This window comes from Myxocyprinus asiaticus, chromosome 48 (assembly GCF_019703515.2).
Source record: "Myxocyprinus asiaticus isolate MX2 ecotype Aquarium Trade chromosome 48, UBuf_Myxa_2, whole genome shotgun sequence".
Classification (NCBI taxonomy): domain Eukaryota; kingdom Metazoa; phylum Chordata; class Actinopteri; order Cypriniformes; family Catostomidae; genus Myxocyprinus; species Myxocyprinus asiaticus.
The window spans coordinates 19,538,818-19,563,215 of NC_059391.1; the positions used below are offsets into that span (position 1 = coordinate 19,538,818).

The 24,398-nt window shown below is 37.6% G+C and overlaps 1 protein-coding gene across 1 annotated transcript; it reads right to left on the bottom strand.

The window, feature by feature from the left end:
- Nucleotides 1-308: 308 nt before the first annotated feature.
- On the bottom strand, nucleotides 309-23,778 carry LOC127437708 (metallophosphoesterase MPPED2-like). Its single transcript, XM_051692798.1, has 7 exons — nucleotides 23,481-23,778; nucleotides 21,622-21,852; nucleotides 18,273-18,454; nucleotides 17,206-17,431; nucleotides 3,772-3,887; nucleotides 3,538-3,651; nucleotides 309-2,265 (listed from the first exon to the last, which is right to left on the bottom strand). Exons 2-7 carry the CDS (start codon nucleotides 21,747-21,749, stop codon nucleotides 2,147-2,149), a joined length of 885 nt encoding a protein of 294 aa, XP_051548758.1. The 5' UTR covers nucleotides 21,750-21,852; nucleotides 23,481-23,778; the 3' UTR covers nucleotides 309-2,146.
- Between the last annotated feature and the right edge of the window lie 620 nt (nucleotides 23,779-24,398).

Sequence of the window (24,398 nt, forward strand, 5' to 3'; positions counted from 1 at the left end):
TAATTTGCCGCAAGTTTGCATGTGAAAATGATCAGTGGCAAATTTGTGGCAAATTTGCCAGGAACTCTAGATTTTTGTAAGGATGGTATGGCAGAGGCCTCCTCTTTGGCACCCTCCCAGCAGATTTATATGCCTAGAAACGGCCCTGGTCTGCATTCATGTATTTGTGTAGAGTATGTTTCAGGCCTTAGTGATGTTAAATGAAAAAGAAAGTCTTTTGGAGATGGAGCTAGTTATTACATTTTGTTACATTCTCTTCGGAATAATGTGCACTGATTAATTTTGTATAATGAAAACAGGAGCACACGTTAAGAAAGTAAATAGCATGTATTTTCATTTCATGATAGCTTGAACTTGGTTTGTAAGGACCTATTCACACCATACACTGATCAGCCACAACATTAAAAGCACCTGCCTAATATTGTGTAGGTCCCCCTCGTGATGCCAAAACAGTGCCAGCCCGCATCTCAGAATAACATTCTGAGATACTATTCTTCTCACCACAACTGTACAGAGCGGTTATCTGAGTTACTGTAGACTTTGTCAGTTCGAACCAGCCCGGCCATTCTCTGTTGACCTCTCTCATCAACAAGGCATTTCCGTCTGCAGAACTGCCACTCACTGGATGTTTTTGGCACCATTAGGAGTAAATTCTAGAGACTGTTGTGCGTGAAAATCCCAGGAGATCAGCAGTTACAGAAATACTCAAACCAGCCCATCTGGAACCAACAATCATGCCATGGTCCAAATCACTGAGATCACATTTTCCCCCATTCTAATGGTTGATGTGAACATTAACTGAAGCTCCTGACTCATATCGGCATGATTTTATGCACTGCACTGCTGCCACATGATTGGCTGATTAGATAATCGAATGGATGATTGTTGGTGCCAGACAGGCTGATTTGACTATTTCTATAACTGCTGATCTCCTGGGATTTTCATGCAGAACAGTCTCTAGAATGATCGTTGTATGAATATTCTATGCAAAGAAGTGGAGTTTCTTAAAACCCAATGAAAATGGGAAAAATTATATGCAATTTTATTTGCATATAAACTCAGGTAAATGAGTTAAAACATATAAAGAAAGCTTTTACAATATCAGAAATGACATGAAATAGATTTTTTTTTTCTTTTGCTTATGAGATTGCAGCTCCACAGTGCAACACATTTTTATGCAACACACAGATTAATACATCACAACTAATAATGGCAATCATATGGAGAAAAATTAAACCATAGGCTTGGGGTGTTATGATGTAATTTCCAGTTAACCAATGTAATAATAAAGGTATTGCAAACCCAGGATCTACAAACAATGTGTTTGATTTTTTAAAGAATGGCCCTGATTTAATAGGAATTAGAACCTATTAAAATATTTGCACAGGTGTTGTCTGGGACAGGACTAAACAACTAATCACATTAAGAATTCTCTTCCTCTTTTAGCTTGAGCTAAAAACTCCAACACAATCAGGCCAAACATCTTTTTGATTGAGAATTAGCACACTCTTCTAAACTGCAATCATAGGACACAAGCAGCACAGCAATAATGCAAGATTCCATTCACAACATCTCATTTACAAACCAACATCACATATCTTTTGACGTATTGTATTATTGGCAGAGAGAACAAAATGCTTGCCTTGTAACAGGTTTAATGGTCCGCAAGATAAAGATACATTTTCTTGACAAGAGCAAAGTCTGATTGCAGCAATAAATATCAGACCCATAAGACACTTGAACATAAGTGATGTATGCACTTATTTATGCAAACTTGAATACACCACACAAGGTATTGGCTTCATGACTTTAAATAATAGCTTTATAATAAATTTACAAAGCACAATTAATATTAAATCATACACATGGTCAAGTATTGCTGACACAATTAGGAGTACCTTTATAAAGCACTTTTAATATCCTGACCAAAAACTAAAGAAAAACACAAGGTAACTGATGCATACAAATTACAAATTCACAAATTTTTTGCCCACAGATAGTCATTCTAATGACATGGGCTTCAATACAATTTTAAAAAATAGCAGATTTCCATGCATTTTTAAATACAAGCAGTACAAAAAGACAATTCAATGAAAGTGTAAAAAAAAAAAAAGAAAAAAAAAAGAGGGCAGAGCTTTAAGGAGTCTCAGGAGTTCCCTGGGTTGGGGAGATCAAATATGATTGGTGGATTGGTGGGCTGAAAGCTGATTGTACATGTGGAGGAGTTGATAAATGTTGTGTAGCCATCTGTCATGATGCCATACCCTGAGAGCGAGAGAAAAAGAAAATAGTGTTAAAGAAATGTCATGTTCATCTGGGATGTTTTTTTTTTTTTTATGTTCTTATTCAAACAAAGACATAGTAGTATGTAATATTTCAATTTTGCCATGGAAATCAAAAGGTGACTTAGATATAGAAGACTTGTGTTCTGTTTTTAGGCTAGAATTACTCTTAACTTTTTGTTAAATACTACATTTGTTTTAAGGCATTCTTGGAATTCTCACTGCCAGCTCATAGAATTAATCAAGAAAACCTGTCTGTCTGTCTAACTGTCTGTCTGTCTTGTAACTAACTGTCTTTCTATCTATATGTCTGTCTGTCTATCTAACTAACTACCTGTCTGCCTGTATTTTTGTCTACTAGCTAACTCACTGTCTATCCATCTGCCTTTTTGTCTACTAGTTAACTGTCTGTCTACTAAATGTATGTTTAACTAACTGTCTAAATTACTAGCTAACTAACTAGCTGTCTGTCGGTCTATGTCAATTTGTCTTTTAACTAACTAACTAACTAACTAACTAACCAACTAACCAACTAACCAACTAACTAACTAACTAACTACGCAACTGTCTGTCTGTTTGTTTGTCTACTTACTGTCTGTCTGTCTACTGTGTACTAACTAACAAACCAACCAACCAACCAACAGTCTGGCTGTCTGTCCATCTGTCTGTCTACTAACTGTATCTGTCTATCTATCTGTTTCTCTATTAACTGTCCATTTATCTGTTTGTCTACTTACTGTCTGTCTGTTTGTCTACTGTGTACTAACTAACTAACTAACTAACCAATCAATCAACCAACCGTCTGTCTGTCTTCTAACTAACTAACTGTGTCTGTCTATTAACTGTGTCTGTTTATCTATCTGTTTCTCTATTAACTGTCTGTATGTCTATCTGTTTGTCTACTTACTGTCTGTCTGTTTGTCTACTGTGTACTCACTCACTCACTCACTCACTCACTCACTCACTCACTCACTCACTCACTCTACTACTTATCTGTCTTTCTGTTTACTGTCTGTCAGTCCACTAACTAGCAAACAGACTTTCTCTGTATATTTGTCTTCTAATTAAATATCTATCTGTCGGTTTCTCACCGTCTGTCTTTCAGTCAAATATTTCAATCTAATCAAATCTTTCAATCCATTTATGTAGAATAACTAATACATCTCAATGTTAATCTATCAGACACAGATATAAGCAAGGTCAAACAAGCTGTGGTGGGCCTCACTGTCAAAGAGTGTTCAGAACATGCACTCACCTTCATGGATTCCCCCATATGTGTGAAGTTTGGGTCGGACCCTCTTTTGAATTGTGTTGAGCAGCTCCACACAGCCAACTCTCTGGAGCTCTTTGGGCACCCAATCTCTGAACCCTTGACCAATACCATCATTAAATCCTTAGTAGCCCACCATCAAATTTATGACTACATAAATACAACAGTTCATCCACTGATACAAACTCATGTATACATACTAAATGTTTCAATTCTTACCCAAAGGAGGCCCATGTGTCATAAGAATATCTATATCTTCAGGGATCTGGTTCCACTTATCGAGGAGAGACTGGCCACGAGGTAAGTTAAAGCCCCATCCATTAAACCAGGGGGTCCTACGAGAACATAAAACACATATTACACACTTCATAAATGTAGAAATCACCATACACATGCCTGCATGCTGTTCTCACACACATATAGCAAAGCTCGATATTATCCAGACTGTTTTTTTTTTTTTTTTTTTTACAAATATAAAAAAATGTAAATGTCTCAGAGTATTGCAGTATAAGATTTGAGACCACGGCACAACCCAAGCTATTCATTTCAGCCTCCATCAGGGCGCTCGGCGGTTCGCAGCAGAGCAGAGGTCATCTGCAGAGGAAGCAGATTGATCAAGTTGTCAGCACCAATGAGCAGAGGCATGTTAATAAGAGTTTTATTTCCCCTCTGGGACAGGCCTGATGACAGCTCACGGTAACCTGGGCCAGACCTTTATTTACCACTCTCAGACCCCGTTTGATAAGGGCCAAGTGTCTGGCCCCAGCTAGACAAGGCTGCACAAGGCCAGGGCTAAATGCAGGCTTTGGTAGAGAGGGCAGGAACTGACCTCATGCTGATAACAATGGCTGGGTGATAGATGGAGACGGTGCAGACAAATGAGAGTTTGAAGCGCTGCAGAGAGCACTGTCTGCAGGGTTACATCTGCAACTGCTCAACTGCACTTCAAAATTGTGCTATTGTGCAGGATGTTCATCACCTGCCTGATACAAACACAATGGGCTAACTACAATGTAAGAAGAGCAAAAGTGCTGTTAAAGAGCCCTATTCTAACTAGGGATGCACTAAACTTTTGGCTTTTCAGCTGTGAGAGAAAAGAGGCAGAAAATCTTGGCCAGAAATTTTTATAGAAATGGTTACTTTAAAATCAGTTAACAGAAACTTTGACAAAAAGAAAAAGCAGTGTTCATGTGAAATCCACTTTCATTGAGAAATCCAAACTTACAAAAGAAAGAATTTTCATTTCGGTGCATTGCTAATTCTTCATAAGCTTTTGAAACATTTTGTTTTTACTGTAGATCACTTAAAATGTTAGTCAAGGTTTCTTGCACCAAAAGCAGTTGTAATTTAGTTTTAAGAACCATTTTGCACCTCTAACATCGAGTTCTAACCATGTGTGATGCTTCCAAAGTGACAAGCAACTTGTCTGTCCACACTGAATAAGAAACTGCAGCAAAATGTGACACAAAAACAAACCAATCTGAAGATATTTAATGTTTAATGTACAGTTTTGAGGAGTGGTTACCTATTGCAACATCGCAGAATGGAAACCAAGTGATCGGCAAAATGTTCTATTGCTCGTTGCTCGTCACAGTCCCAGCTGGTTAGTACAAAACTCTGATTTACACGGAAGAGACTGTATTGCTTTATCACAATAAAATCTATATGCTATATAAATGCTATACAAATAAACTTGTCTTGCCTTCCATTCTGACTGGTTAGGATGCAATGTTTAAACACTTTTCTGCAGCTTAGTTTCCATAAATGGTCTTAGAGGACTGGGGCAGGAGCTTTGCGCTGTAAACCTTTGAGTATTAGCATTATTTCGAGACAGCAAGGAAAATCTTATTTTATCCAATATGTCCTCTTTGAAGTGGCCCATTTTTTGGATTAATATAAAACAGCTCGAAATAAATAAATAAGTACTGGGATGGATAAGATTACAAATACTAAGTAGCTAAGTAGTGGTAGCTACTAGCTAATAGCATTAATAAGTCTTAAGGAGCTGGATACTACCAGTATTCACAGGCATACATATATGCATGAGCACACATGCCCAGTTGTCCAGAGGTAATTTACAAAGAACACTCAGAGAGGCTGGAGGTTAAGACGAGAGGGGAATGAAGTTATCACAGCATATTCCCTGAGACCTGAGGCCTGGATCTTCTGTTTTATTGTGCTGAATTATGTTGAAATAGAAGATGACAAGCACAGGGACTAGGTCCCAGTTACTTGTGCTTCTTTAGAATAACAATATAGAGTCCATAAGAGCCCTGGAGCAGAGCACTGAAAACCAATTATGGTGAGAACGAAAAAGCTTTTTAGTGGTAAAATTGGGAAAAACACTGATTTTGAACTTTGCCTTGAGTTTGAAATAACTTGTTTACACTCAATTAAATTTTAGAGACCTTAAAATAATAATAAGGAGATGTTTTCCAAATATGGATTAATGGCTGACGTGTCGCAAAAAGTTTCCAGCATTAGTTAATTTTGTAATCCACACTGAAATTAGAAACGGCACAATAATTGCCAAGCAGAACATACTGGATGCTTGAATCTCAGTTATATGAAGAATTTTGACACAATGACTTTAAGACTAAGTTCAAACTCTCCTTTCAAAACAAACCCAAATTTTACCACCAACCTCCTACATTAACTAAATTTGTTTATGGAGTGAATACTAAATGAATATCATCAGAAGCTTGTCTTATAGATTCACAACATCATCCACTGTTTGTCTATCAATTAACGCTTCTTCATAGATCGGGCTGTCTGAAGGGTGAGAGACTGGGGCTGATTTTGGATGAAATAGTGTCTGAACAGAGGAAATGGCTGCTGAGGTCTCAGTGCAAGTGTGCGTGCATGTGTGTTGGGTAGCCAGACCTGTCAGCAAGTGATTGATGGGAAGTATGGGAATAAAGGCAAGTGGCTGCTTTCTAGGTCTGTGCACAAGGCTAAAACTCTGGGGTAAAAAGCTTTCCTGCAGTATTTAACTCACACACAAAGCACCAACGCCTGAGACGCGCTTCCATCCTCACATCAAGCTAGTTGTCATCAAGCTGTGTCTGGCTGGTTGGGATGTTCAAACAAAGAGCAATATTTTTATAGTGCCGCAGAGGCAGTGTTTGAGAAATCAACCTACAAGTTCATCTCTGCATATTAAGCTGGAATCTGAGAAAGTATTTAAACAAAAAAAAAAATTACACATATCATCTTTAAGTACAGAAAAAGACCATTTCTTCCTCGATCTCAAAAGTGACAATTATGAGAGAGAAGATACTGATAACGATACTGCCACTACCAATATCTAGAGTGCAGGGTGCCTTAAAACCGATTTACAGTAACTGTGATATTTTCAATTTAATGATGACAAATGAGATGCACATATATTTAAATGAATATTTTACACAATACTTACTCAAAAAGGGGAACTAAAACTTCTGTTAATCGGCCAGCTGGGCATGGTTTTGAGCAATGTCGATAATCTCAAAATGGCCAAATATCTGCTGATATATCACTAAAACATAACACAAAAAGTGTAGAAAATAACAAAAAGTTACAAAATGTGGGGTTACATTGCCACATGGTTGACCATTATGGGTTTTTCAATGGCTGATACCGATTTCTAGAGTGTAGGGTGGCCAATAGCTGATATAATGCAGATATGTCAAATAATTTAAAAAATATAATAATATTTATAATACAATCAATTTAATTATAGCAAATAAAATGTATATAGAACTGATTTTTATAAATATATATATTACACAATATTTACTCTGTTCAGCCAATTTTTTTTCAAATTCACCAAATAACAAATGTGCATTTTTCCATCGATAAAGCTGTTGACAGATTTAGAACTAACAATGGAACTAACACTTAACTTCTATTATGTGCCCAGGTGGACCAAAATATCTGCCAAATGACGATAACTTCAAAGGAGTCAAATATCGGCCTACTAACTGGCCAGGCTAATATACTGTATATGGTCCATTACTACTACCGAGAGACGTAAAAGTACAGTATACAAACCTAGATTTTTTTTTTTTTTTACGTTTAAGTCAAACAAAAATCCATATAAAATTTCTATTAAAAAGTTTCTTTAAAAAAGAGAGAAGAAAAAAAATCATCTGACAGACTCTGTTCTGCAGTGAGACATGAATGTATATTTGTGTCTGCGAGTGTGTGTTTGTTTTGGCTGCATCAGCACTTTGTTTTGATGAACTCTCTGTGACCTGGACCCAACACACACACACAGTGGCACACAGGAGCATAGGCTGAGCCTCAGAAACACATCCCAACCCCCAATACACACACACACACACACACACACTATGTGCTTACTTATGAATCAGCCACTCTGATCCACAGGCCTGCCAGTCCTTCAAACACAACACATGCAAAAAGTATTAATGAAATATTTATCCACCCCTGACAGCAGGACGGCAAGAGAGAGGGGTGTGTAAAATGTGAGGTCTTTAGGAATTTTTGCAAAGTGTTTTTCCTTGAAGCAGTCCATGTCCCATAGAGTGACTTTAGCTACACCAAGCAACTTCATTAAATATTTAATTTAATACTGATCAAATGTCTTATGTTTTTGGATATATAATTATCCAAAATGGGCTGACAAGCTCCAATAAGAACAAAAAGCACCATAAATGTAGTCCATATGACTTGTGCGCTATTCTCTTCTCAAGTCATATGATAGCATTTCATGAGGAACAATCCGAAAAGAGAATGTGTTATTTACTGATAATCTTCCTTGGAATGAGTTGAGTAAATGATAAAAAGTATAATTCTGAGGCGAACAATCCCTCTAAGGCTTGTTCACACCAGGACAGATGCAACTAAACAACACCAAAATATAAAATAATTGTAAACATTTTTCGCAACTATTCACACAAATGTCGAATTCTTTTCACTCTCTGAAAAAAGTTCAGATATCTGAATGTTTGGATAAATAAAACAAAAGCTAGCCAAAAAAAAAAAAAAAAAAAACATATTTTAGTACATTATTTCTATTTGATATTTTCTAATTTTTGACTGAGTTTACCAAAAAAGGACTCTCATGTTCACTAAAGCCTTGATAACTGGGATACATTAAAATGTTGTTCCTCTACAAACAATATACTGTATTTGTTTTATTATAATGGGCCATGATCGGACTGCTATACAATTGAATGAGCACATTCCATTTACACTTAGCCACATCAATGTGTCTCCGCCAAATGGATATAAATCCGATCTTCAATTCCTGTGCTACATGCAAATAAAACAGAGTTCACTTCCTTGATTATACTAATGCCGGGTAGCGAATTTAAAAGATGTCACTTATTATTTGATTCCAAAAGGACTTTGCCCAGAGCGCATGTGTCTGTGTGTATGCTATGCACTGTATTTTTCCCCTCTGGGCTTGTCGTAGCTAAGACATGTCCATGCGCATCAGCTGCACTCATTGTCTTATTTATTGCACGACACAAGCCCTATGCAAATACTTTGTAACAGCTGTTATGTTACACATTTTCTTTACGCTGACGTAGTGCTATTTGGGTGCAGAAAAGTTTACATATGTGGATTGAACAGGCAGATTAATTTACACTTGACCGAGTTTAATCTGGAATGCATCTCAAACCATGTAAATTTACATCCATCTCGAATCCGTCTTGGAGGGCATTTACACTTGGTAGAAACACATGAAGTGACCAAGTGTAAATACCCCCAAAGTAACCTCAGGCCACCAAGCTAGACTAAGACTAGACAAAATACTGTATGTCCGTCTAAACATCGCCATGAAAGAAACAGAAATAGCACCATTCAATCCTTTCGAGAGATGAAATAAGGGGTGTAGGTAGCACTACACTCCTGTAACCTGCAAAGAGAAACTTCCACAGGGCAACATCAAATCTCTACAACCTGCAAACTAACAAGTGTCTGACCTCTTTTCCATTTGGTCCACCACTCACTCTTTCACTGTGTCTGTGCCCTCACAATGCTTTCCACCCCCATTTTCCAATCCATCCTGCCTGGTACCACAACCGCCGCCAGCCATCAGCTAGCGCAGCAGAGGAGATGTCAGCTGTTAATTACCGCTGACAAATGACAGCATCTAAAGGCCAGGGGTCAGCTTACAATCAGTGACGTGAGCAGGTAGCTTGTCAGCAGGAGCTGGAGAAGAATGTTGCTTCCATTGAGGCTTCTGTTGACAGCTGAGAAGACCGGATGCAGGAGGTAATTAGATTTACGCACTGTATGCGAGTTGCTGCTCCTGTGCTTCCCGCATGACAAAAGACAGTTGGTTTCAAGGTCAATAATGAATGAACAATTGCTTCCAAAATGAACACCACACTGCAAACTACAGCTAATTATTGATACAGATTTCCTGATTAGATTCGATTTTGATTCACAAGCTCTTGATTCAATTTCAATATGATTCAATATTGATTCATATGGGTATATTTCAGTCATAATGTTCTTTTTGCTTACATTTGAAAGAAATTCTCTCCCGGATCATGCCCTTAATTATACTGGGGGCGTACTATCTAGGTACTTTTCGAAATTATTAATTTTATTAGATTTTCATCATTTTGGTCACATTGTAGCTTTTCCAAGTATTCCATTAAAAACATTATATTATATTGTAGTGTTGTCACGGTACCAAAATTTCAGTAGTCGGTACCGATACCAGTGAAATTCCACAGTTCTCGATACCAATTTCGATACCACAGCAAAAATATGCTAATATGATGTGCTATTGAACACATAAGTTTAGTTATTTTTAATAATTGTAGTTTAATAAGTATTATTATTTTCCAAAACATGTTTTAAAGTTTAATTTAATCATCAAAATGGTGTCTATTCAATTAATTCTTAAAACTTTTAATAAGTGAAAATATAACTTTTTAACATCATTGCATTTTTTTTTGTTTTTTTTGCCAAACCTTTATCAACAGCTGTCTTGCTTGTGATAAATTAACTAATTACTGTTGTTATTATTATTATTACATTTCACTATACAGTTTTATTATTAATATGTTTGTAGTCAATTTTTGTATTTTCTTAAATTTCAAGCATCTACCTTTTATTTAGAATCATGCTCTTATTATGACGTGTTTTTTGCCGGAAGCTTCACTTTTCCGGATAAACCATTCATGACACGGCCTAGTGTTATCATTGAAGACTTAAGTCACGTCTGAAATCTCATCTGTTTACACAGTCTGACAAATGAAATGTAGGACACAGTTTTGGAGTGTTTGTATTTTAGACTACTGGTGTTTGTGTATGTGGTAATTTTGAAATTTTATGTTTTAAATTTTATTACAGTAAAGCATGTTGTTTTAAATGCTATATAAATAAAGTTGAATTGAGATTAAAGTGCAAATGCTGTTATTTAATTATATAAATATATAGTTTACATGTGCTGCGTGGTTCACAGTGGATTAGTGCTCTGCTTTGTCATCTCAAAAAATGTGAATGATTCTCAATATCTGTGAAGTTTTCAGAGTATGAGCGGTCAGATTATTACATTCATTCAAAGTACGCAGCTCATCCACGCTGCTACCAGAACTACTCTGGGTGAAGAGAAACTACTGCAGGGAGAAGAGAAACACTTAAACACCTTTTACATATGTCATCTCTATCTATCTGAAGCTCCAACTGACCTATACAGCTATTTTCTCTGCCATGTGAATCAGTCAGTTTGGTAAATATAAATATTTTAAATAGTTTAAGTATGTAAAAAATATGCATAAATAATATTAATTTTAATACTATAATATTAATAATATACACTGCTGTTCAAAAGTTTGGGGTCACTTGACTGAAATGTTTCTCATGATCTTAAAAACCTTTTGATCTGAAGGCGTATTCCTAAATGTTTCAAATTTGTTTTGTAGACAAAAATATAATTGTGCCAACATATTAATTGATTTCATTACAAAACTAAAATTGTATTTAAAAAAAAAACAATTTTTTTTTTTGAAATTGATGACTTTGACCGAATAATAAAGAAAAGCAGCTAATAAGTGCCAGGCATAGATGGGAACTCCTTCAATATTGTTTAAAAAGCATCCCAGGGTGATACCTCAAGAAGTTGGTTGAGAAAATGTCAAGAGTACATGTCTGCAAATTCTAGGCAAAGGGTGACTCCTTTGAAGATGCTAAAATATAAACACAGTTTTTATTTTATTTTTTGGATTTTTATAGTCACAACATAATTCCCAGTTCCATTTCTGTTATTCCATAGTTTTGATGACTTTACTATTATTCTAAAATGTGAAAAAATAAAAATTAAAAATAAAAAATAAAGAATAAGTAAGTGACCCTAAACTTTTGACCGGTAGTGTACATAATATGAAAAAATATTATCTATAATATATATATAGGCCTATATATTATATACATTATATAATTACATTTTATAAGCAAGTTCTCTCTCATGATTTCATCTGGTAACATTTTCAATGCATTTTGTCAACATTAAAAGGCCATTTAATGTAACTGGTGAGTATTGACTTGTATTCCTACAGTGATAATTTCTGATAAAACCTTTATGACTTTCTTTCTTCCATGGAACACAAAAGGAGATATTAGGGAGAGTGTAAGTTTCAGTCACCATTCACTTTCATTGTATAGAAAATAAATAAATATTTAGTGACAGTGAATGGTGACTGGAACTAACATTCTGCCTAAAATCATCTTTTGTGTTCCACAAAAGAGAGTATAGAGGCTTGAGAGTGAGCAATGACAGAAATTTCATTTTTTGGGTGAACTGCCCATTAATGTAACAACAACATAAATGCAATTCAGCACATATTGCATCACGTCTTGCTGAGAAAGAAGTGACTGAAGAGAAGGACCATAATTAGGCTATATACTTTAAAAATAATTCCATCGGAATAAAACTAGAGGTTAAAATTTAGAAAGTATCCCCCCGTGAGATTGATTGAGATTCCCAGTAAATAAACACACACGACAAGGATGAATAACCCATCTATAATGATTCTAAAGTCATTTTATATTATTTTTCCACCGACACGTGTAAATACGAGTCCGGCATTACGGAATCATGGACGCGCACACAACAGCACCACTGCTGAAATAAAATCCTTGAGGAAACAATGTTTTTACATTTATAATTGTCTCTAGTTCTTAATCTGCAGGCTATTAGTCATTTTCCACCTGTTGTCTCTGACTGTTACTTGCGTGATGGCAAATGGAGCCATTGGAGTCGGTAAATGTTTGGATTTGGGAAGGTGGTTAAGATTTTTTGATCATTTTGTTATTTTAATTGCTTTTTTAATTTAGTTTAAACTGCAATTTGAATTTAGAAATGTCTTGTTTTTTGTTTCAATAAATTAATTTAATTTAAAGCAAAATCAATAAAGCAAAAATATTCACCAACCCTCGGCAAGGGGGTTGACGATATAATCGTATTTCACAATATTTTTCAAGGCGATAATCAATAAAATACTTTTTACATATCGCCCAGCTCTACTCTGCGATATATCGGTCGACTGCTGATGCAAAATATAATCCAACTCTAAAATGCAATTGATATATTCAGTCTCCTGAAATGGAATTATGAAAATAAAATAAGTTATACTGACATGATCCAACAGCTTATATATTCTATTGTGTAGCAAAAGAAAACATAATGCATCATTTTGTTTCAAACCAAAAATTCACACTCAGTTGCCCAAAGTCATGAAACACGAGCAGAACAAAATTTTATGCGAGTCCATCATAAACCACTGTTACAATTCAATTCAACTCATCGATTAAATGCAACAATTTATGGAAGAATTGTTTTTTAACCATTGATTTAATGTTTTATGAACAGAAAAAAAGTGTATACTGTATGCCTTATACAGTTGTGCTCAAAGGTTTGCATACCCTTGGAGAATTGGTAATTTATGTACCACTTTTAAAGAAAACATGAGTGAGCAGGCAAAACACATTTCTTTTATTTCTTATGGGATTCATATTCAACTGTAGGTTATAACAGAATGGCACAATCATAAAACAAAACATGGCAACAAAGAAAAAAATGAAATGACCCCTGTTCAAAAGTCTGCATACCCTTAGTTCTTAATACTGTGCATTGCCCCCTTTAGCATCAATGACAGTGTGCAGTCTTTTGTAATAGTTGTCTATGAGGCCCCAGATTCTTGCAGGTGGTATAGCTGCCCATTCATCTTGGCAAAATGCCTCCAGGTCACACAAAGTCTTTGGTCGTCTTGCATGAACCGGATGTTTGAGATCTCCCCAGAGTGGCTCGATGAAATTAAGGTCAGGAGACTGTGATGGCCACTCCAGAACCTTCACCTTTTTCTGCTCTAACCACTGGAGGGTCGACTTGGCCTTGTGCTTAGGGTCACTGTCATGCTGGAAAGTCAAAGAGCGTCCCATGCGCAGCTTTAGTGCAGAAGAATGCAAATTGTCTGCCAGTATTTTCTGATAACATGCTGCATTCATCTTGCCATCAATTTTCACAAGATTCCCCTTGCCTTTAGAGCTCACACACCCCTAAACACCAGTGAGCCACCACCATGCTTCACAGTGGGGATGGTATTCTTTTCATTATAGGCCTTGTTGACCCCTCTCCAAACATAGCGCTTATGGTTGTGACCATAAAGCTCTATTTTGGTCTCGTCACTCCAAATTACATTGTGCCAGAAGCTGTGAGGTGTGTCAAGGTGTTGTCGGGCATATTGTAACCGGGCTTTTTTGTGGCATTGACGCAGTAAGGCTTCTTTCTGGCAACTCGACCATGCAGCACACTTTTGTTCAAGTATCGTCGTATTGTGCTCCTTGAAACAACCACACCGTCTTTTTCCAGAGCAGCCTGTATTTCTCCTGAGGTTACCTGTGGGTTTTTCTTTGTATCCCGAACAATTCTTCTGGCAGTTGTGGCTGAAAACTTTCTTAGTCTACCTGACCTTGGCTTGGTATCAAGAGATCCCCAAATTTTCCACTTCTTAATAAGTGATTGAACAGTACTGACTGGCATTTTCAAGGCTTTGGATATTTTTTTATATCCTTTTCCATCTTTATAAAGTTCTATTACCTTGTTACGCAGGTCTTTTGACAGTTCTTTTCTGCTCCCCATGGCTTAGTATCTAGCCTGCTCAGTGCATCCATGTGAGAGCTAACAAACTCATTGACTATTTATACACAGACACTAATTGCAGATTAAAAAGCCACAGGTGTGGGAAATTAACCTTTAATTGCCATTTAAACCTGTGTGTGTGTCACCTTGTGTGTCTGTAACAAGGCCAAACATTCAAGAGTATGTAAACTTTTGATCAGGGACATTTGGGTGATTTCTGTTATCATTATGATTTAAAAAGGAGCCAAACAACTATTGTGATAATAAATGGCTTCATATGATCACTATCCTTAAATAAAAGACAGTTTTTTTTGCATGATCAGTCATATTTTCAAAATCAATGCCAAAATTTCACAATTTCTGCCAGGGTATGCAAACTTTTGAGCACAACTGTATACGCATTATTTCAGCAATCAAGTTTTGCATTATGCACTGAAAATCCACAATGCCTCAAGAAGTAAATGGAGAAATATCTGTTATGTCAACGTCAACCTCTCATTCAGAAGCTTTTAACACAATGTTCATAATCACACTGTTAAAGGTGCTATATGTAATATTTTACTGTACTAAATCATAAAATGACCATAATATGTCATTAGAGAATTAGGAAACATGCTAAGCTGAAATACTGGCTTCTCCGATAACAATGCTACAGCCATTATATTCTACTTTGAAGTTTCCATTCCAGGCCGGAATTTCGGTTTATGTTTTGGCCTGTGTGATCCCGCCCACTGCCCACTCACCAATAGTATTTCGACACCGCCGGGTTGCCAGATTTGAACAAGTTTGCAGGCAAACAACACTGCGTGCTGCAGCCATGGAAGCAGTAAATGAACTGGATCAGAGATAACAGATTCCACCCGACCTAAAAAGCCTTGCCATCCATCTAAAACCACCATGACCAGAGGCGTAGTAAAACAAGGATAAATATCAGAGATACCTTTGGAAGATGGAAACAGCTTATAGCCCAGAAATCCTTTAAAACGGATGCTGAGTTGGCTAATTTGCATGTCAACATTCTGGCAACCCGCCTGAGCTCTCCAATATTTTGAATTTGGACTGCAGTGCCCATTTCAAACGCTTGTTGTCAATCTTACATATAGCACCTTTAACACAGGGGATGAAGCTGTGATATTGTTTTTTATGGCAGCAACCATGGCACACCCCCACTATCTATTGTAGTTCGGCCTTGCAAATGCTCACCCAAGATGAACTCTGGTCACATGACTTGTGTCTGCCTTTACTAAGAGGATTAGAGAGCCTTTGATTTTCAAAAGCCAAACCACCGCCTAGCACAACCAGTTTACTGGTTAATCAATCTAATCACAGCTGCAAGCTGGAATATATGCCACACATATCTTAAACAGTTATCTGGCGTAACGGAAGAAGGATTACTGAACAAATCGTTATCAGGATAGCTGTCGCCAAGTTATATGAGATAGTCTCGCTTCTACTGGATGATCTGTTAAGGCAAATGCATGCATATCTGTGATTTGTCTGGTCTGGAACTGAGAAAAATCAACATTATCAGCCGCAGCTCTGTCACAGCCAAGGTCAACATACTGATGGGAGTACCGCCGTGACATGGAACACCAGTAAATAAACAGACATAAAACAGGGGAGCTTGTCTTTTACCTTGGACCAGAGGGGAGTGTGGTCTGAGTCAAGCTTGAGCGAGCTCTTTGTAGGAAAGTAGAATGAAGCCGTGTAAATGACCCCCTCGATACTTGAGGCCCAGGGTCATGCAGGTCAGAGCGACCCACTGTGAGCATGCCCTTGGAGGGGTGCACCACGGTCGGCCTCACGTTTTGATCCTGGCTCACAACAAAGCACCAGGATGTGTTAGAACAAAAAACACATCCTTCAGGGGAGGCTGAGAAAACCATGACCAAAGAACATCCCCCCAAGACCACCCACCACAGATGTCTGGCTTTCCCACTTCTTACCAAAATTAGCATTTTAATTTTGGCAGGCTAAAGACCAAATATTGCAGATACAATGTATAGTTTTGGATTTGGTCTTTTTGGTCTATATGAAACATGATCACATCATAATTTTCCACAACATCTGCTTAATAAAAATGGATCAAATATTCCATCTTGGTGACCAGAAAATGGATGACAATAATTTTTCCAATACTGATATTATTATTTTTCTTACAGATATACAATATGATGGTTGCTTTTTTCTTTGTTCACACTCTATTGTACATTTTCCAGCATTTCACATGATTTTACATAAACTTTTGGCCGACACTATAGCCAATAACTATTTTTATCTAACAGATAAACAATATTATAGTTGCTATTATAAACATGGAAACTCTTCTTTTACAGTCTACAAGCAATGTGATGGCCAAAGGCAAACTAAACCTGGCTAAGCCTTTGCTGAGGATATCTGATTCAAGTGTTTGTGATAAAGCATTAAATAGTTTGTCCCACTGCATGACATCTTTCAGTAAGGTGTAGCACAAAAGAAGTAACAAACTGACAATGTCAAGACAACACAATGAGTAAGACAACTGAAGAAATTATAGTGGAACTTACCAAGGGGCCCCATATATCCTGAATCCTTTAATGGTGGCCTCAGAGTCCTGTAAATACACACAGTTTGTAAGGAGGGACTGAACGTCATCAAAATCCTCAGGCCTCAGCTTGGACACTGAGGGGAAACGGTAGTAATCCTGCTTTATGAGTTCTGCCATAAAGTCTTTATCGAAGGTAAGTTCATGGTTTCCAGCGATGACAACTTTGTACTCATATGGAAGACTACCTGTAAGAGACACAGATATTGATAATGACAGCTTTTAGAAGCAAACTTCTAATTTTGCCCCATCTTTCTATCCACCAAGGGGTCCTTGTCCTGAAAATGTCCTCTTTTAGATAATTCCATGACATCTTCGATCAAAGTATACAGGCTGTACAGTGATATAAAAGATTGTAAAAAATATATGGTATGCATCCTATCCAGAGGAACTTACAACTCATGCATGTTATAAGCCAACCGAACTATTGAGCATTTACATCTGAGATTTTGTTTGTCTGTAGCGCTCACATATTGCGCACCGCTGCGAAGGCTGAAAATAGCAGCGAGCGCATCACCAGCCAGTGCGTGCTTATGTATGTGTGTGACAACAGAGCCACGCCATTCACTCAGACATGCTGCACATGTATACTATACATTTACTCTTCAAATGCAGCCTTTTGCCATTCACAAAGCTATCGCATGTCTTCAAAAGACTTAGAGTCATATGGACTACTTTAATGGTGCTTTTATGGTTCTATTATGTAATTTTTGAAGCTTGACAGTAACAAACATAACTAACACACAGTAATGGATTTGGAACAGGATGGTCGGTCCGATACCCGATCCGTCTAAAAACATCAGTATCGAAACCGACACCAATCCAGCTATCGGATCAGTGCATCCCTAGTAAATAATGACAGGATTTTCATTTTCATACAATTTTTGGGTGAATTATTCCTTTAAAGTTCACAAACGAACCAATGTTTAGAGATTCTGACTTGAAGTGACTCTTGTTTGATAGTTCGTGTTGTGACAGCAGGGGAAGGGGCTGTCAACACTGGTGAAAGGACTGGTTTTGAAGACTTACCTAACCAGTCATTAAACTTCTTCACTTCAGACGGGAGGCCGAGCTCGGTGAAGTCGCCCGTGTGAAGCAACACATCGCCGAAAGGCATTTGGATTCCATCCGTCCTCGAGTGCGTGTCTGAAACGCAGACGAAACGCGTATGACCGACAGGCTTCGGCGCATCGTAGGGAAGTGGCTCTACCCTGTGGAAATAAAGATCAAGTGTGTTCATTTCTGAGGGAATATGTGTGCCTTAATTGTAAGAATCATGACTTTATCATTTTCATGAGTGACAGATAGAAGGAACCAACTAAGATGCTTTAGCTATGTAATTTAAGATTGCATTAAGGGGTAATATCAAGACAAAAATGTGATTTTCCAATATCTTTTTTGACATCTCTTTCAGAACTGCCACAAAACTTCCTCACCAGTCCAAGAAGATCATGGCCCTATTTTAACATTACTAGCGCTAAGCGCTGCGCTATGCCATAAGTCATAAGCGCAAAGTCATGGGCATGGCCATGAAGTTTTGGTATTTTCGTGCAAGCATTCGCTAAGTCTAGACGCAAGTGGGTTTGGCGAAATAACGCATTGTAAGAATATAGAGGTGCTTCGTGTACTTTGTCACTGCTACACTGCAATAAAGACCTCAGCATCTTCAACCGAAGAGCAAGACGTCCGTCCGTCCTTCCTTTATGATTTTTTTTTCTTACAGAGCGCAACGCGCTAATGGGTTGGGTCAAGTGCAATTTAATTCTGAGGTTCTTCTCTGGTTATTGCACCATCTGCATCCTATATAGTCCATTCCCTCAAGCACCAGAGATATAAACAAAAACAGCACATTCATAATAAGTTGGGAATGTAAATGGATGGTATGCAATGAACTAGAATAATAAAAATATGCACTCCTTTTATATACTAAAATCATACAACAAATCCAAACATTTTATCCTCTTCAACTTCTTTCACTGGCAGCTTTTGCAGTGACTTAAAATTACTCTAGGTTAACAGGTGGAAATATAACATAATATGATGTTCCACTATATTTTCAGAGTTTGGACATAAACTTTATTACCACCTGCTGGTGGAATCTCTAAACTGCAAATGCAGGAACTGAATTTAGACGCTGTGCTGAAAACAGACCTGCTTTTATAACATCTTAGCACAATGACCTATTTCTCAGGAAAACAGCAAATTGCTCTTTGCACCACTTCATTTACATACAATACAACCACAATTTTCACACATACACCCACAGTTAGCGCAAACACTCCCACCAAAGCCCAAAATTGCACTTAGAATTAGCACTCTCACAAAAATTTGCTAAAATGTAACACAAGGTCTTCGCGCATAGCGCTGTGCTTTGCATACTCATGAAAATAGAGCCCCATGTATTGAATTTAAGCTGACAAAATGCCTCGCTCTGAACTTCAGAAAGTTGCGGATGCCCATGCGAAGAGGTAAGGCACAGCAGCAAAAAGGGTCAGAGGGTGGAAAATGGTCCTGTTAAACTACATTTAAATATTTTTGGCACAAACATTATAAGTGGACCTCAGGGGAAAAAATAAACTGACTAAAATATGTTTGATATAACAAATAGCTTTTTCTGATTTGGTTGTAACAAAAGCAACTATTCACACACAGGTTATCAGTAGTGCCATTTTTTATGGGGGGGGGGTTCATATTTTATAGTCACTTTCACTCAATTTTCTATCAAACCGCATACACCTAGCAATAAAAAGCTGAAAAAAGTTTTTTTTAGCATCTATAAGATTGGCATGGGTAGTAAATCTCACTTTAACTAATAACTGGATTTTAAGTGTGAAATGAAAGTGATTGGGAAAGAGGAACAAAAGGTAGTAAATAAACAACTACGTGAGCTTTCATAACAGGCTCTCAAATGTTCTTTGTCTATACCCTTCATTTAAGCTTTCTATTTGTGAATTCAAATCATTCTTATAAATGTCCCCTTGGCATTACTGCCATACAAATAAATGAAGCTGTACTGCGCATTTGTTGCCAAGGGTGCTTTGTTTGCATCAATCAGACAATAGAGTAAAATGTGAAATAGCTGTTTTTCACACTTAGCCTGAAAGCAATACAATGGCACATACTGAACATCCTAAAGCTTCCCCTTTCCCTAGGCTGATGTATCTTAATTGTGCACCACAATTAAGGCAGCAAAGGAGCCTGGCCTGTTCTTCAATATCCACACCGGGTCTCATTATGCCATCATCAGCATCAGTCAATAGTCAGGTTTCTTTAGCGGTGAGCTCTGACCCTGGGGTCAAAGAGCTATTGTTAAAGAGCTAATCAACACAACTAACCTTTAACCTTCCTCTGGTTACACGAGGCAAGCCATACACTGTATTTTCCCTAAAATCTCTATTAAGATTACAAAGAGGGCACAAATGCTTTAATGTTTAAAGGTACTGGTTTTATGTACTGTATACATGATCTACAATATTCAAATGTGTCTCTGGTTTTTAGTCTGCATTCAAGCTAAGAGATAATGTTTATACTCCAAACTTCCCAACTAAATCCCATTATGCACTTCAAATGACTGTAGGCCAATCGAGCCATCTGCTAATCCAACAGCCCACTTGGTTGTTCATCCCAGATTAATACTTATAAGAGTGATTTTTTTCATGCCTTGGGAAATTTTCATCCACAGAAATAGATTATTTGCTGTTAACAAAAAGGCATGGTAAAAGAATAGTTCCCTACAAAATAAAATTGTCATCATTTACTCACCCTCCTGTTGTTCCAAACCTGTATGACTTTCTTCCTACATAAGGACATTTCAGGCAGAATGTTAGCCTCAGTCACCATTCAATTTTACTGCACCATTTTTTATTCAATAAAAACAAATGGTGACTAAGGCTAACATGCTTTAATGTCATTTTGTGTTCCACAGAAAAAAGAAAGTAAGTCTTACTGGGTTGGAACAACATAAGAGTGAGTAACTGATGACAGAATTTCCATTTTTGGGTGAACTGTACCTTTAATGGTAATAAAAAAAAAAAGATTTAATGAGGAATTAATAGCCAGTTTGAAAATGGACTAGATTTACACAGTGCCTGAAATAATGATCCTATTATCTCAGACATCTGAACATTATTAAACCTTGTTATGCTCGAAAAATCTCATTAAGGTGCTTAATCTGCAAGCACTGCAACAATATTAAGTTAAAAAGGTCAATTTAATTCATTACAACAGAAGTGAAACCACAGGAGTCTCTCTGATCACCAGGTGGGCGAGACTGAGACAAAAGCTGCCAGATGTCCTCTCTGTCAGCATTCTGCTCGTTCCTCAATCAATCAATTAAATCAATATTTCAGTTACAGCAGCACTGTACACAGACACTCACATGTTGACGTGAGGGGGCTGGAAGCGGCTTTGGTTGATGTTGTAATGGGTGAATGCTTGGGTCGGGTTGGAGCTGTACTCATCCACGGAGATGGTGACCTTTCCCTGAGAGGATATTCTGCGGGCCATGGCACCTCTGGTTGGGACATGAGCGGGTCACAGCGGAACAGTGCCAATCCAATAAGCAAGCATCTCTCAAGTCGAATCAAAAGGCTTGGTTGTGAGTCACCACCTACATAGACCCAAGATGCAAGGTAAAAATGTTAAAAGGTATAGTTCACACAAAAATTTAAATTCTCTCATAATTTACTCACCCTCATTCCATCCCAGATGTGTATGACTTTCTTTCTTCTGTAGAACACAAACTATGGTTTTTAGAAGAATATCTCAGCTCTGTAGGTCCATAAAATTCAAGTGGATGGTGATCAAACTTTGAAGCTCCAAAAAGCACATAAAGGCAGCATGAAAGTAATTCATACGACTCCAGTGGTTTTAACCATGTCTTCTGAAGAGATCCAATCGGTTTTGAGAGAGAAACAAAAAGTAATTCTTTTTCACTGTACATCTTGCTATTGCAGACTCTAGGAACAATCATGATTTCAAACTCAATTACACTTCCCAGTGCAAGACAAATGCGCAGAGCCTAGATGGCGCTAGGAAGTGTAATTGAGATTGAAATCATGATTGCCAAGGAGACTGCAGATGTCAAGATTTAGAGTGAAAAATGAGTTCTATTTTGGTCTGTTCTCACCCAAAACTGATTGGATCGCTTCAGAAGACATGAATTAAACCAATGGAGTCGTACAGATTATTTTATGCTGCCTTTATGTGCCTTTTGGGGCTTCAAAGTTTTGGTCACCATTCACTCGCATTGTATGGACCTACAGAGCAGAGATATTCTTCTAAAAATCTTCGTTTGTGTTCTGCAAAAGAAAGAAAGTCATACACATTTGGGATGGCATGGGGGTAAGTAATGATGAGAGAATTTTCATTTTTAGGTGAACTATTCCTTTAATAATGCAACTCCAAATATAGTTAAATAAAAAGTTATAAGAAAAAAAGAGTTTAATCTATGAATGTTTGCATATTCTGTGTATACAAACAGTTTGATATAAACAGGAATAAAATATTTACACATAAAAGCATTTTGTTTATACATGAATAGTGCCTACTCACTTATTTTAAGTACATTTAATAAATTTAAAAGGAGCTAAAAGAAAAGGGGAAAAAGTGTAGTTCCAATCTTATATTTATTCTTATATTTTGCTCAATTGCACCACCTCAAACAGTCTCTGGAGGGTCAACCTTTTGCCATAAACTTGAACTTTGGTCCCCCTCCCTAGACGACTTCAGAACAGCCACATAAATACCACTTATGACCAATAGCTCGTGTAAAACGGTGAACTGGCAGCTTCTGATTCCATAATTATCTGTCAACAAACCTCATTACCGGTTATGCAACATCTGCTCCGCTTACTATGAAGCAGCCGCTGTTGATAGTAAAATGTCAAAAAAACAAACAAAAAAAAAAAACGTTCATTCAAATTACACACATAACACATTTATAACCACATGCCATATGCAGAGCAGGAGCAATCTTTACCACAAAAAAGACACGCGATCGAATATTTCCGCTTTCCACATAATTCCTTTATTTAGAGGCGCTATGCAGAGACATGAAAGAAACTTGACGGCGGGAAAATGTTACAATGTATCCACCGCGCTGAGTTACAAATGTTACAATGTATCCGAAGAGAAGATCTGATCTCTTTCCTTCGAACATGACAAGCAGCCACCTCTAACCCATTAACGCTTTGTGCCTCGCTATTTCTCCCCCAGCGATTTTCTTCAAGAGTGTACCTTTTCTTTTGGCCCCAAATCGCTCCGGGGTTGTCCGCTGAAGTGTCAAAGATGACGGTCATCGGGTATTTCAGAAGCCGTGAGGGGTTGAGTTCGCGGAAGCCAGGGCAGAACCTTCGACCCCCGGGGTCTCTCTCTCTCTCTCTCTCCACTAGAACTCTCACCGAAATGCGACAGACGAGAAAGGAGGGGGACTGAAGACAGAACAGCCTCGTTGTGGGAAGAAGGGGAGCCTGCGAGAGACAAGTAGAATGCAGTGAGTGCTCGCTGCCACTGGGGTCAGAGAGCACATACACAACGGTAGAGCGCCGCTGTCACGTCGAGGGGAGAAAAAACAGACAGCCATTGGGCAATACCTTGAACCGGAAACGCACGCGATAGGTCAGACGACCAATGAATTTGCTAATATGATATTTGCATATATTTTACAATAACAACAGCCAGTCAATTAGGGTAATGTTTGTGTATTTGGGTTGGACATGGACTGTGTTTTTGTTATGACAAGAACTTATCCATATTGGCCAGTTTGGCTTTGGTCTAGCACAGTGGTTGGTTTTGCTTAAAGGGATAGTTCACCCAGAAATGAAAATGGTCTCATCGTTTACTCACCCTCATGCCATCCCAGATGTGTATGACTTTCTTTCTTCTGCTGAACACAAACAAAGACCTTTAGAATAATTTTTCAGCTCTGCAGGTCCATACAATGCAAGTGAATGGTTGCCAGAACTTTGTATCTCTAAAAATGACATAAAGCTAGCATAAAAGTAATCCATAAGACTCCAGTTGTTAAATCCACATCTTCTGAAGTGATATAATAGGTGTGGGTGATAACCAGATCATTATGTATGTCCTTTTTTACTACAAGTCTCCACTTGGACGTGGTTTTAGGGAGGCCAGCAGGGGGTGCTCACCCTGCGG

Bases quoted from the DNA above. Each gene is read 5' to 3' on its own strand.
- LOC127437708 (XM_051692798.1), bottom strand. From the start codon at position 21,749: ATGGCCCGCAGAATATCCTCTCAGGGAAAGGTCACCATCTCCGTGGAT. The intron at 17,432-18,272 runs GTAAGTCTTCAA...TGTCTCTTACAG, and splicing joins GAAGTTTAATGACTGGTTAG to GTAGTCTTCCATATGAGTAC. The intron at 2,266-3,537 runs GTGAGTGCATGT...TCTCGCTCTCAG, and splicing joins ATATGGGGGAATCCATGAAG to GGTATGGCATCATGACAGAT.